This window comes from Erinaceus europaeus, chromosome 3 (genome assembly GCF_950295315.1).
Source record: "Erinaceus europaeus chromosome 3, mEriEur2.1, whole genome shotgun sequence".
In the NCBI taxonomy this organism is placed as follows: Eukaryota; Metazoa; Chordata; class Mammalia; order Eulipotyphla; family Erinaceidae; genus Erinaceus; species Erinaceus europaeus.
The window spans coordinates 119,525,556-119,540,172 of NC_080164.1; the positions used below are offsets into that span (position 1 = coordinate 119,525,556).

At 36.0% G+C, this 14,617-nt stretch overlaps 1 protein-coding gene across 2 annotated transcripts in view; it reads right to left on the reverse strand.

The window, feature by feature from the left end:
• The window catches only part of TMPRSS11A (transmembrane serine protease 11A), a 53,912-nt gene that overhangs the window by 35,495 nt on the left and 3,800 nt on the right, over window positions 1–14,617 (reverse strand). For both annotated transcript variants that reach the window (XM_060188607.1, XM_060188606.1), the window contains exon 2: window positions 1,638–1,759. In XM_060188607.1, the coding sequence (XP_060044590.1) occupies window positions 1,638–1,759 (122 nt within the window). The remainder of the gene's footprint in view (window positions 1–1,637; window positions 1,760–14,617) is intronic.

Genomic DNA, 14,617 nt, shown 5'->3' on the forward strand with positions numbered 1-14,617 from the left:
GATGATAACTAACTTATTGACTATGAGATGACTATGAGACAAACACTGTTCTGGACATTTTATTGTATATTAATTCATCTGATCCTCATGCCAGCTCTCTAAAATTAACATTATTTACTTTTCACTGATGTGGTAAGGAACTAGTGACAGAAATGTAGCTGTACAACTAGACAAAGGCCCAAGCTTTATACTCTGTCTGGTGGTAAGGCAGTGATATTTAACTTCTACATTGACTTTTGTTGAGAGGAAATGTATTCCACCTTTTACTTTATTGGAAGTAAAAGTAAGTGAAAATTCTTAGAAATTTTGTTTTGTTACTAAGAAAGGCAAGTACTCCAAGAAGTGTGTGGAAAAAAAAAGTGAGAGGAAATTCCATGTGAGGAGAGAATGGTGTGTAGTAGAGATGAATCAATTCTGACTCTCAAGAAAGAAATAAACATAAATTAGTACAATTCTTTGAAGAATTTGACAATTTTCTTCTTCTTTCTTTCTTTCTTTCTTTCTTTCTCGCTCTTTCTTTCTTTCTTTCTTTTTTTCTTTCTTTTTTGGTTGCTTCAGCAACTTCCTTGCTCAGAACTGAATTGACTTTTTCAAACAGAGCAAGACAAAAAATATTCAATGCAGTGGAGGTTGGACTTAAACCTGGGTGGTACACATAGCAAAGTAGTGTACTATACAAGTGAGCCATTTTGCTGGCTTGAGAGGAAAGAGTTATAAAAATGCATTATTTATATATATATATATATATATATATATATATAATCATAAACACATCTGACTGTTAAAAACAAATTTCTGAATATTACTTTGAAGAGAGCATTTTCTCTAAAAATAAGTAATGATAATCAGATCTATAGTTTACCAATTACTTCAATATTTTATATTGTTAGACATTTGATTTTTCCCTTGCTCTAGAGTGCTATTGATGGTCATCAGTAAAAGAGTCCATTTTAATGACTGATTTGTCATAGTTCTCTTGAATGTATAATAAATGATTGGCTGTATATTTATTTATGAATTTTGATGAAATTACTGTTTTTTATCTTTTGTGCAGAATCTCAAAAGAACACTAGATTGTGAATTTCAGTATTATAAGACATTTTCTTCTTTGTTTAATGCTGCACAGAAGGGTAATTGTATACAATTGATATTCTGTCATTATTTTTGATTAAATGACTGATTTAATTTAAAAATTCTGGTAGTGGGTATTTATTTATTTATTTATTTATTTATTTGTTTGTTTTACCTCCAGAGGCTGTAAATCTGGGGCTTGGTGCCTGCTCTACAAACTCACTGCTCCTGGAGGCCATTTCCCCCCATTTTGTTGCCCTGGTTGTGATTATTATTGGATAGGACAGAGAGAAATTGAGAGAGGAGGGGAAAACAGAGAGGAGGAGAGAAAGACACCTGCAGAACTGCTTGTGAAGCAACCTCTCTGCAGGTGGGGAGCTCGAACTGGGATCCTTACGCTAGTTCTTGGGCTTACTGCCATGTGCGCTTAACCCACTGCCCGGGCTCTGGTAATGGGAATTTACATGTAAAAGTTTAGATATGTTTAGATGAAATTACATTTGTGTTTATATAAATGAAACTTTTCAGAAAGGTGAGATCAAACTGAATTCCATATTTTTACCTACCAGAGACTAAGAAGAGAGTCACAAGAGCAATGGCTATGACCATGACTGTCATTAATGACGCAATGAGAAGAGCAAGCATCCATGGTTTCAAATCTCTGCCTCTGCTGCCAATTCCTACTGCTCTGCAGAAAGGGAAATGCACAAGTTACCTCCACATCACAGTATCTACAGACTTTCTAGTTGGATAAGTTTATTTTGCTTTAACATAACTCTTCCCAACACAAAAGATATTTGTCTTCAATTTGGGTTAAGGTTATCTGAACATGAGGGGAGGTCTTATAAAGACCAGGATCTAGGAATTAATCAAATTGTTCTTTTCTACTTCTAGCAGCATTTGCTTGTGTTTCCATGATGGCTAATCTTGACTTCTCTTAGCAGTGTGATAAAATCCTTTTATCTGTCTATTCTGCTAGAATGTACTAAGGTTTCAAACCTGTCATCTCATTTACTTTCATTTTTTCTTTATTTATTATGATGAATTTCAGACATATAGAAATTTAGAAAGCATAGGGAAATTTGTCAGGAGTCACACAGCACATGAGCTTGTTGTATGTTTCAAGTCTCTTTTAATTTAAGAAAGAACTTTGCATGCCTAACATCCTAGAGGCCTCAAATTCAATTCTTGGCAATACCATATCTTTCACTTTCTTGTCTAAATTCTTTCTTTTGGTGTCATTTAATTTATTCTCCCATCACCCTAATTATCTGTAAGTTCAAATTTAAATTGTTTTTTGGTAAAATTCATTTGTCAAGAAGACATAAAAGTATAAATTTAATGTTGTGTGTTTTATTTTGTATTTCATTAGGAATATGGAAAATTTCTGCAATTTTGGATGAAAAATATCTGTGCTTCAGTTATACAAGTCACATCTTATCAACATATTTTTACACATGTTAACCTATACTTAACTGTCAACACCTCGGGATGACCTAGGTGTGTTAATCTTTTTTGCCATTATATCCCAACATGGTTACAAAGTAGAAATGCTATATATTCATCACAGCCAGTCAGATGTGCTATTTTGATGGCTCAACTTCCAACTATCTTGTAATAAGTTTAATATAACATCATTACTATGTTTTGTTATGCTCCACTTAAAAAAAAAATGTTTCTCCTTTAAAAAACACTTCTAGGGAGTATAACAAGTACAAAAAAAATCTTTAAGAACCATATGTTTAAACTCCTTAATCCTATATAAATACCCTTTTAGCTTACTGTCAACTTTTATGAATATGAACAGTGCATAGGAAACAATGTGCATCTGTTTCCCATTCTGGAGGGATTGTGCTAGTGATTTGCATAATACCCCATCGCATTTGAAAAAAAAAAGTATCTCTAGTAAGGTCTTTTGAAATCTAGCCTGTTTCTAAGTGCAGAAACACCATTTTACTCATGCATTTTCCCTCATTTTATTTACACCCACAAAACAAACACTATGCTAATTTTCTACTGCTATATAACAAACTATTATAAATTTAGAAGCTTAAAACATCCAATTATTAGCACACAGTTCTGTCTGTATATGGTGTGACTGAGTTCTCCTCCTAGAATCTCACATACTTGTAATCAAGGAGTTGGTTGTAGCTCCTTCATCTAGTCTTTGAGGTTGTGTTTTGTGACCCAGGAGGTGGTGCAGTGGATAGACATGAGCTCTCTTTTTTATTTTTTAACATTATATCTATTTATTACTGGATAGAGACAGAGAGAAATTGGGAGGGGTTACTGAGATGGAGAGGGAAAGAGACAGAGAGACACCTGGAGCCCTACTTCACTTGTAGAGCTTTCCTCCTGCAGGTGAGGACCAGGGGCTTGAACCTGGGTCATTGTGTGCTGTCATGTGAGCACTTAACCAGGTGCACCACCACCTGGACCCCCAGAGTTGAACTCTCAAGCATGAGGTTCTGAATTTAATTCCCACTGGTATCACATGTGATCAAATGACGCTCTGGTTCTCTCCCTCTCTTTTTTCATTAATAAATAAAAAATAAATTTTCTTTAAAGATCTCCTTTTTTACATTTACTTAGATTTTAGGCAGAAGTTAGTTTCTCGATGTTGAACTGAACTGTTTTCTTTTTTAAAATTTATTTATTTATTTATTCATGAGAAAGATAGGAGGAGAGAAAGAACCAGCCATCACTCTGGTACATGTGCTGCCGGGGATCAAACTCGGGACCTCATGCTTGAGAGTCTAGTGCCTTAGTCACTGCACCACCTCCCGGACCACTGAACTGTTTTCTTGTTGGTGATCAGCTATCAGAGTCATCTCTGAACTAAATGTCACCCATTCTTAGTCACGTGGCCTTCTCCATAGTCAAAGCCAGCAATGGAAGTTCTCCTTTCCATCAGATTTTTCTACTTTTTCATTCTCTCTCTTCAGGTGGATGCTAGTCCTTCTAAGTTATATTCACTGAAGATAATCTCCCCATTTGAAAGTCAACTCATTTGAGACCTGAATTATATCTGCAAAATTTCCTCACAGCAAGTAGATAGTGTTTAAGGGACTGTGGAATATATGTATGCTGGGAGGTGAGATCTTGGGACTATCAAATATTATGTCATAATTGGAAATATTCTTTTCATAAAAATGGACAGATATTTGTGGCATTCAAACAAAGCATATGAGACTTTAAAAATCTCAAAATGTTTGTGGGAATGGTAATGAACTATTTCATGAAAAGGAAATTCTATGTTGAGTATAAAATTGCCAGATTGGGGAATCGGGTGGTAGCCCAGCAGGTTAAATGCACGTGGCGTGAAGTGCAAGGACCTTTGTAAGGATCCCAGTCAAACCCCTGGATCCCCACCTGCAGGGAAGTCACTTCACAGACAGTGAAGGAGGTGTGCAGGTGTCTGTCTTTCCCCCTCTTTGTCTCCCCTCTCCTCTCTCCATTTCTCTCTGTCCTATCTAACAACGATGACATCAATAACAACAACAGTAATAACTACAATAACAATAAAAAACAAGGGCAATAAAAGGGAAAATAAATTAAAAAATAAAATAAAATTGCAAGACTAAAAGATATTTTATTCAAGTAATAATCTGAGGAACTGTATAGTCACTTTTTAAAAAACTACAATAGGAAGAAAGCTAAGAGTACTCCTTGATTATGGCCTAATTGTCACTCTGCATTCTTTTAGGGAAAGGGTAAGTACATCTGATACTTATTCAGAGTAATGCAACCTGTAATCTGTGTGAAATCCAATTAATCATATCCATTACACCTTCATTAAGTTTGATTATTCACTGCTTAGAAGGGTGTATTTGTAGTATGACTTTTCCAAAGATGTTGGTAATGAAAACACGGTGATAATTTGAACAACTTTGCTTTCTGCAAGCTTGCATACTGAAAGATACACACCTTAAATAATAGAGAGAGTCATATGAATTACTAATGGTCAGATTTCCTTAGTAACAAAGTTCTAAGCAGATGGCTTCTTTTTGTTTACTTATTAGTCACCAGGGCTTTACCACTGTGGGTGGACATTCAGAGAAAGAGACACAGAGAAAAAGACACCAATTCACTGAAGATTTCTTCAGTGCAATGGGAGCGGGGCTTGAACCTGAATTGTGCACATGGCAAAGCAACTGCACTATCCAGGTTGAGCTCTCTCATTGGCCTGACAAAGCAACTGCACTATCCAGGTTGAGCTCTCTCATTGGCCTGGCAAAGCAACTGCACTATCCAGGTTGAGCTCTCTCATTGGCCTGGCAAAGCAACTGCACTATCCAGGTTGAGCTCTCTCATTGGCCTGGCAAAGCAACTGCACTATCCAGGTTGAGCTCTCTCATTGGCCTCGCAAAGCAACTGCACTATCCAGGTTGAGCTCTCTCATTGGCCTGGCAAAGCAACTGCACTATCCAGGTTGAGCTCTCTCATTGGCCCTAAGCAGATGCTTCTATATATGCAAGTTTAGAAAAGACCAAGTTGGGGCCAGGTGGTGGCAGACCTGGTTGAGTGCACACATTAGAAAGACCAAGTGAAAAGGAGAAGAAAGAGCAACAGGAGGGGGGGAGGGGGAGGGGAGGAGAAGGGGAAGAGGAGGAAGAGGGGGGAGGGGAGGGAGAGGAGGAGGAGGAAGAAAAGAAGAAGGGGCAGCAGGAGGAGGCAAATTGTAAGACTGTGAGAACTATGGGGGTTCTAATTGGAAGAGTGGGGCACACAACTTTGGTGGAGTCTGGAACTTGTAATCTTACAATCTTATTTCATTATTAAGTCACTAATAAAAATAGAAAAAAAAAAAAGACCAAGTTAAGCAGAAAATATTATGACCACTCTACTCTATTTACGTGTTTCTGTTTCTACCACCTTGCCAAGTGGTAATGACTTTGTCTTTCTCCAGAGTCAATTACATTATCTACAAGCACCAAAACTTTCTTTTTTCAGGATTATTTTTCTACTTCCTTATAGACTGATGTTATCATTATACACATGTAGATACATGTGGCTATTGTAAAAGGACTGGTTTACAGAAGGTTATATTCCTATCAGTTTTCATAAAGACAGTTCTTGAATTATAGAGGTTACTATCTGATTTAAAAAGAATTATTGCTAGTTATATAGATTAAATGACAACACTTCCCAATAAATAATGTAATATTACAAAGGAAGTAAAAGTGTTAAATTCCTGGGCACAATTCAGTGTAAAAATTTTGCTCCTCTTTCCCTAGAGCAGCAAACATAAATCAAAGTGCCAAACTCTCCTTCCATCTATGAAAATTATCATTCCTTCTGAACAGCTAAATTTAGTCATTTGGTACAAACACAGTATTCTGTGGTGACACAAATGACAATACATCTAGGTATCTGGGTACCCTATGACCATCTTAGGAAGACCATTTTAATTTGACCCCTCACATTTATGGGCAACTAATTTTTGACAAGGAGGCCCAGACCATTAAATGAACAAAGAGTCTCTACAAATGGTGTTGGGAAAGTTGTGTTCTCACATGCCAACTACAGATTGATCAAGGATATCAACATTAGACCAGAAACCATAAAATACACACACACACACACACACACACACACACACACACACACACACACACACACACACACACACAATTGTCAGAACACTTTAAAACCCTATTTGGGAATGTCTTAGAAAACTTGGGTGCAATAGCAAAGAAAACAAAAACAAAATAAACCAATGATACATCAAACTAAAATTCTTTTGCATAGCAAAGGGAACCATCAACCAAAACAGAGAGACTCCCTATCAGATAGATCTTTTTATACCATATATCAAAGAAAGGCTAATAATCAAAATATATAAAGAGTTCACTAAAATCAGCAACAAAAATTAATCCTGTTAAAAAATGGGAAGAGGGCATGGACAGAATATTCACCAGAGGAAAGATCTAGAGGATCAACAAACTTGAAAAAAAAATGTTCAAAGTCACAGATTATCAGAGAAATGAAAATAAATACAATGAGATACAACTTTACACCCGTGAGAATATCATACTTTAGAAAGGACTGAAATGATAAGTGTTGGAGAGGATGTGGGAGAAAAGGAACCCATCTACACTGCTGGAAGAAATGTAAATTGCTAGTACCCTTGTGGAAAACAGTTTGGAGGTTCCTCAGAACACTAGAAAAGATATACCCTATGACCCAGAGATTTCTGGCCTGGGAATCTCTCCAAAGAAAGCAAACACACCTATCTGAAGAGATCTAGGTACACCTTTGTCCATAGCAGCCTAAACTTGGAAGCAGCCCAGATGCCTAAAGAAGGATAAATAGCTAAAAAAAAATTGTGGTGTGCATGCAAAATGGAGGACTAGTCAGCTTGTTACAAATGATGAAGTCATCTCTTTTACTTAACCTTAGATGGAATTTGAGTCAATCATGTTAAGTGATAAGCTAAAAACAAAAGGACAAATACCAGATTTCAGTTATAGGTGAAACTTGAGAAACAAGTACAGAAAGGAAAAACATAAAGTGAAACTGTGACCGGATGTGGTGGACTGCAGCAAAGCAAATGATTCTGGGGAAAGGGGAGGAGGGGAGAGGTGGAGAAGGTATTGCAGTCCAGGTGCATAATGGTGGAAATGGATCTAATTTGGAGGTGAGAGTGTTTTGCATACAACTTTTTGGGGAGATGAGAAATTGTATTTGTGTGTCAACAGCTGTACATAAAACTGTTAAATACCCAATAAAATTATTTTTTAAAAGGAAACACCATTTAACACCAGAAGTGATGAGAATTATTTTTTAATAATTACTACTTCAATTTTTTTCATTTTTTTTACTTAAGATTAATAGCAGGTTACAAGGTTGTAAGATTACATACCACACTCACTATAGTAGTATTTATTGATATATTGTCACATTTCATCCTAAAAATATTCTCCTCAGTACAGTTATTTTTTTCACTCACAGATGCAAAACTTGTTTGATTCACAAGCCAATATGTGAAAGTAAGTAGAACCCAGTTGAGTACTATAATATTGAAATTTTTATTTATTTATTTTGTGTGTGTGTGTGATGTCAAACTTTTTTAAAAAATATTTTTATTTTATTTTAATGAGAGAGAGAAAGATACACAGAGAAAAACTAGAGCACTTCTCAGCTGTGGCTTATGGCAATGCTGGGGATTGAATTTGTGACCTCAGAGACTCAGGCATGAAAGCCTTTTTTTGCATAACTATTATGCTGTGTTCCCAGCCCTCAAACTTTCTTTTTAGAGTATTATCCCCCTTTGTTCAGAATACTTCTATTAAATTCAATAGACATTGTAGAGTTTCAGACAGCAATAAAGGCAAGTGAAGAGTTTTATGAAGTGAGGGTAGAGTGTTCACTAATCAGGGAAGTCAGCAAACTTCACTGTGGCTAAGTTTGATTTCATTCTGGTTTTAATTCTCAAGAGTTCTCAAAATGTGAGGACTATTTTCTCCCCTCCCCATAGAGGTTTCCATAATAGTGGCAAGCTTTCCTGCATGGAGGGAGGGAGAGGAGGAAGGGAGACTGTGGAGCAGGTTTTCAAGGGACTCTGTAAATTTTGGAGGTTTTTTTTTTTAGTTTATTTTTTTGAGGTTTTTATTTGATAGTTTTAACTACATTGTGACATGTTTACTATATGTTTTCATTTTTGATATGTGTATACATAATCTCTGATTCAAGTGCAAGCTTTTGAAGAGAGTCACTCATAGCTTTCTAAAGGCAGTTCTCAGGAAATGCGATCCTATTGGGGGTGAGGTGGCAGGGTTTAGGAAAAATATGTCTTAAAACTAAATAGGATCCTTGTTTCCAGAAATCCTAGAGTTTCTAATGATTTAAAATGAGATAAAGAAGAGCAGTATCTACAATTTTCTTTTTAAGATTTTATTTATTTATTGAATGAGGAAAACGACCAGAACACCATGCTCTACCCACTAACTCACCTCCCTGGCTATTTTAATTTTTGTATATATTCTCTTCACTGTTGCAAGCCTGGTGCTATATATGCTGACTTTTTGTAGCCACTTGAATACTATTTGTTTCATTGGATTAAAACAAAATTTGTCATCTATATATTGATATTTTTAGATATAGACAGGGAGGGAGGGAAAGAGAGAGAGAGAGAGTGAGAGAGAGAGAGAGAGAGAGAAAGAGGTCGTAGCACCAAAATTTCCAAATTTCCTTGAATACAGTTGGGGACTGGGCTCAAATCTGGGTCACACACATGGGAAAGAAGCAGTCACCAGGAACTATTTCAAAGCTCCTCCCCTAAGTTTATATTTAATAACCACTGATATTTTATGAAATTCTGCTGATCCATAAGATACAGTTTTGGGGAGCAGGGTAGTGGTGCACCTGGTTGAGTGTGCACGCCACAGTACACAAGAAAATGTGCCGCAACCCTTGATCAAACCTTCAATGTCCATCTGCAGGGAGAAAGCTTTGCAAACAGTTCTCTTCCTCTCTTTCTTTCTCCCTATCTCTCCCTTCCTTTCCCCTTTTTTCTGTCTCCATTCAATAAATAAATAAATACATAAAGAAATCATATTTTTTAAAGAAGGGTAAAAAAGCGAGTTTTGGAAACTTGGCTCTAGAAACATCGTCAGTGCTATGATGTTTCATAAAACATTTCATTATCAGGAGCTCAAAAAAGTGAGTCTAACAAGAAAAAAATAAGTAAATATCTGATATTCTTTATTTAACTCCTAGATATTCATGAAGGTGGAAGTGGAGCAAAGATGACTATATAAGTCAAAATCACATACCAATGTGAGAGTATAATATAAAGCACTGGACTGAACTTATGGGACTCAGAAGGAAAATCAGGGACCAGAAAGGACAAAAATCTACTTCTTGACCTGTGAAAATACCTTTACCATCAGTTCTAATGATGGAGATATGATAAACTGATAAGAAGTGAGCCCAACTGAGAATGTTGAGGCTGGAATAAGGATCCCCCAATGAAGGGATCTCCTGTCACTTCCTCACAGGGACTCACTTCTTGTCATGTTTGGCCTGCCAGACTGGATCTGCTTCACATTCTCCCAGCCTTGTCTCTTCTAGCATCTACCCACCCTTGATGAATGCAATTAGCTTCATACTCTCATTCATTCTAGATCTCCCTGTCACTTTAGCTGTAGTCAGAAATGATCATCTTTGCTTCTCTCTGTCTCTCTCTCTTTCTCTCTCTTTCCCTCCTTCACATTCATATCAGCAAAACATGGAGTTTCATCATGCTAGCTTGCAACTTTGAAGCCCTTCTCAGATAGTATTGAACTTACACTTTGAATTAGGATTTGAACACAGTTAGCTACTACACACATTAGCTCCAGTTTTTGACCACAAATAAATAACAGCCAGCTATTTCACCAGCCAAAAAAAAAAAAAAAAAAGAAAGAAAAAAAGATGAGTTTATTTGGAAGGGACATCAAAAAGCAGTTGAGGAGGACAGGTATTCATTCTCATGATAAATTACAAGCACACTTCCCCAAAACATAAGAAACTTTTATTTTCTAAAGATTAGAGGGGTTGCTATAAACATGGAGTCCAGAGTCTGGAGGAACTGTGCTGTTAGGAGTAGTGATAGGGACATCTCTGTTGGGTGAAGACAACATGTCTCATTGGCTGAGCAGTTACTGTGCAAACAGGAGCCTCTACCCTCCTCCAGGTGGGACAGCAATGGAGCATCACTTCTAGTTAGAGATGGTTAATTGTCTCTTCTGGGTAGATTCTATAGTGGGTGCTGAGTGTACACATGTAAGGATTCTTTCCTAACTTCCACTCTTCATTTAAACAAAGTGTCTGTATATTATTTTCACAAATAGGTGAAATTTAGTGAAAGTGACTTCCAATAGGAAGTGATATAGCACTTATGCTAACAGCCTGATTTCCTGAGCCAGTTACCAGAGATCATTTCCTAGTCCTGTCACTTTCAAGCTCTATAGTGTGTGGCAAGATGTTTGCTGCTTTTGTGGTTTAGTATCCTCATTTATAAAATGGAAATAAAGTTAGTATCTGAATTATAATCTATTCAAGTATGAAGTACACTAATTCATGCAAAGTTACCACTATACAGTAAATTCTCTATAAAGGTGAGTTATTGCTATTTTTGTCTAACCGTTATTGTTAACACGTTGTTATTGTTATCATACATTGCCTGAAACCAGTTATACTAATAAAATTGTTGTTTATTACGTGATTATTTAAGCTAAGCAATTTTGGTGCAACCAGTAAGTACTCTGGATTTTAGGATAATCTTAGAATTGCCCCATCAGAGGGAGGCTAACTAGACAAGTATTAGGAAATACCCAAAATATTTTAATGCAACACTGATCAACAAAATGATGTGTTTCATAGTGACCCAGAATGACACAATAAAATGGAGATGCTGTTTTACAGGTATAATATTCATGGAATAGAGGATTGAGCAATAAAGCATAAACTCATTCCAGAATGTTCTACTTTATTAGAAAAGCTAAGTGACATGAAGTAACGTGATGTGATGTGTGTGCCCACACATGATTTAGCCTTGGTTTGTTTTTGGCACAAAGTACAGTGTTTCCTACTAAAGATTGTAAAATATCAGATTGTAGGTAAAAGCTAGGATGGCATGTACTTATGCAGAATTATTTGTTTGTATTCAAGTCTTTTCCACTGTAAATGTGAGTTAGACTGTAAAACATTAAATTATATATTTTGATCTGTATCTCTGTTTATGACACAGAATTCCCAAAATTCCTGCCCTTCCCTAAGTGATGAGAGTGTTTTGGAACATCTTTTGTTCTGTTTGTCTTTTAGTCCTGATTTCTGATAGAATATCAATATCTCTTGTAATCTTATTAAGGTGACTTTTGCTTCAATATTTTGTAGTAGGTGTCAGAAGGACTGTGAGTGTTGTAGGAGAGTGAGGTGACTTCTTGGGTGCACTCCTGAACAGTTTCAGGATAGGACACAATCACCAGAAATACTAAGTTAGAAGTCTGAAGTTTTCAATATCACCAGTCCTCCTCTCTCCATCTTCTGGAAAGTGAAGGACTGCCAGCGATTGAGTAAATAATCAACTATTCCTGTTAAACAGAGCATCCATAAAGATTCCTAATAGCATGAAATTTAGGGATAATACCTTAATAGAATAGACCTTGCTTGGGTACACATCTTTATACAAGGAGGGTGTTACCCCCAACAACTTAAGAACAGAATCTCTTGCCTTTGGGGGATCCTTCTGGACTTTGTCATATATGTATCTTTAACGGTTGATTCACATCTTCTAATAGCCTTTGTAGTAAACTGTTTGCCTTTCTTGCTTAGTTCCTTCAGCTACTCTGTCAAAGTAATAAAGCCCCAGCAGGGGAATGTGGAAACCTCTGATTTGTAGCCAGATGTGCAAGTGACAACTTGGATTTGCAATTGATGTTCGATCTAGAGGCAGGGATGCACTTATGGTACTAAGTGTTGGGTCTGTAGTAACTCTGGTTATTGATATTGAATTGAGTTGTCAGATACCCAGGTAGTGTTGGAGAATTATTTGGGGGTGAACCCCCTACATACATGATAAGAAGTATTTTGAGTTTGGCAGAAGAGCTAGAGTGAAAGAAAACATAAAAAGTTTATTCTATATAAAAATTCTCGAAACTTTACATCAGGCTCAACCTGACGCTGTTAACTGGCTACGGAAGAAGGGCAAACGCTAGAAGAAGAAGAATACTTTACATGCCGAGATATGTCTAAAGGTAACCTGGTATTGCAGATACCAGTTTACTTCCTGAAGGCAAGAGGATTTTCATTTCTCACTCTTTGAAACCTCTCTAATTTTACTTTTCTCACCTGTGAATGGTGATAATAACACTACTCAGAGATATAAGGTAGTGAAGTCAATAAATGAAGGACTCTACCAAATATCCAATTCATGTGGATTATTTCATGCATCTCACAGCTCATTGCTGTAATTATTATTACCATTTCACTAATAAGGAAGCTGGGAATTAGAAAGGAAATGCCACAAAAAATCTAGACCTAATAGAAAGGGGTCTTTTTTCTTTTTTCTTTTTCTTTTTGACTTCTAAACTATCTGTCCCTTTTGTAGCCAGATAACTCCTGTCATGAATGGGAATTATTTTAGCACTATTCTACTCAAATGTTGCTTATATTATTTTGTGTTCCCAGTGAGTTAATTTCTTTTGGTTGCCCAAGATATTTCAGAGGCACAAATGTAAATGTGTTGGAGATGGGATGATGTATTTAATTTGAGTTTAAATCTCAATAACTGTATGACGTGGGGAAACTTTCTTTTTCTATAAAATGGGGTACTGGAAAACTCTCCTGTGAACTGTAAAAAAGAGATATAATTGGTGGAAAGTGATCTATACTTTACTATGCACACTTAACCTGGTGCACCACCACCTGGCACCCCAAAAATGATGTATACTTTAAAGAGATAATAAATGTTAGGTGCTATTATAATGATTACAAATAAATTACCACCTACTTATCTGACCATAAATGCCTATCACTTGTTTTCCATGTGTGTATGTGTGTCGGTCTCTTTATGTAAATCTGTATAATATACAGCCATTCAAATATAGATACAACATATGCAACACACCATGTAAATGTATTAATTTTAAATAAGAAGTGATAGCATAGCACTGAAACTTCTCCAGTGCCATAACACTTACATCTGGCATATAGGGACATGTACCTGTCTTGTGTTCATGGCAATACAAGTGCCCTCCTAGGTGGACTGTGTACATTTATGTAATACTTCCTATTATATTTTAACAAGTAAATTACTCTGTGTAAGGAGAGAAAAACAAAAAAGAGTCTCTAGTAAATGTCTTTTTTTTTTAACCTCGATGATATTAATACATTTACTGGCTATAGCTAAAGCCCAGGTACAATCTGAGTGTCTAACTACTAATTAAGCCCAATTTCTGAGTGACTTGCATTCTGAATATTTTACTTAAATTTTAAATTAAAAAGTTAATTTTAATCTTGATAACTAAAAGAGAGGCAAAACAGAATACTTGAGTAGTTAGACTGAATTCAACCATCCCAACTCCTAATTTGCCTACAAAGTAAATTTTTCATCCACAAAGTGTACTAATTCTAGTTTCTAATCATAGGATTGTTGTGAGAATTAAATGAACTAATAATGTATTTATATTACATCATAAACACCAGGAAATTTTTAAAAACAAAATTAATGTTTAATTGATAATTTCTACAAAGTTTAGGCATCAGTACCTAACATGAAGGTTTTACTTTACTATTTTGTTTTGAATCTTGGAGATGCAATTTTTAAAGTTTGTGATATAATTTTCTTTTTTTTTCTTTTTAAATTTATTTTATTTATTTTGGATAGAGACAGAAATTGAGAGCAAATAGGGACACTGACAGGAAAAGGGGAATAGAAATACCTGCAATACTGCTTCACCACTCATGAATCTTCCCCAGTGAGAGTATGGATTTAAACAAGGGTCCATGGCCACTGTAATATGGGCCATCACCCAGCCCCAATATATTTTTCTTTCTTTAT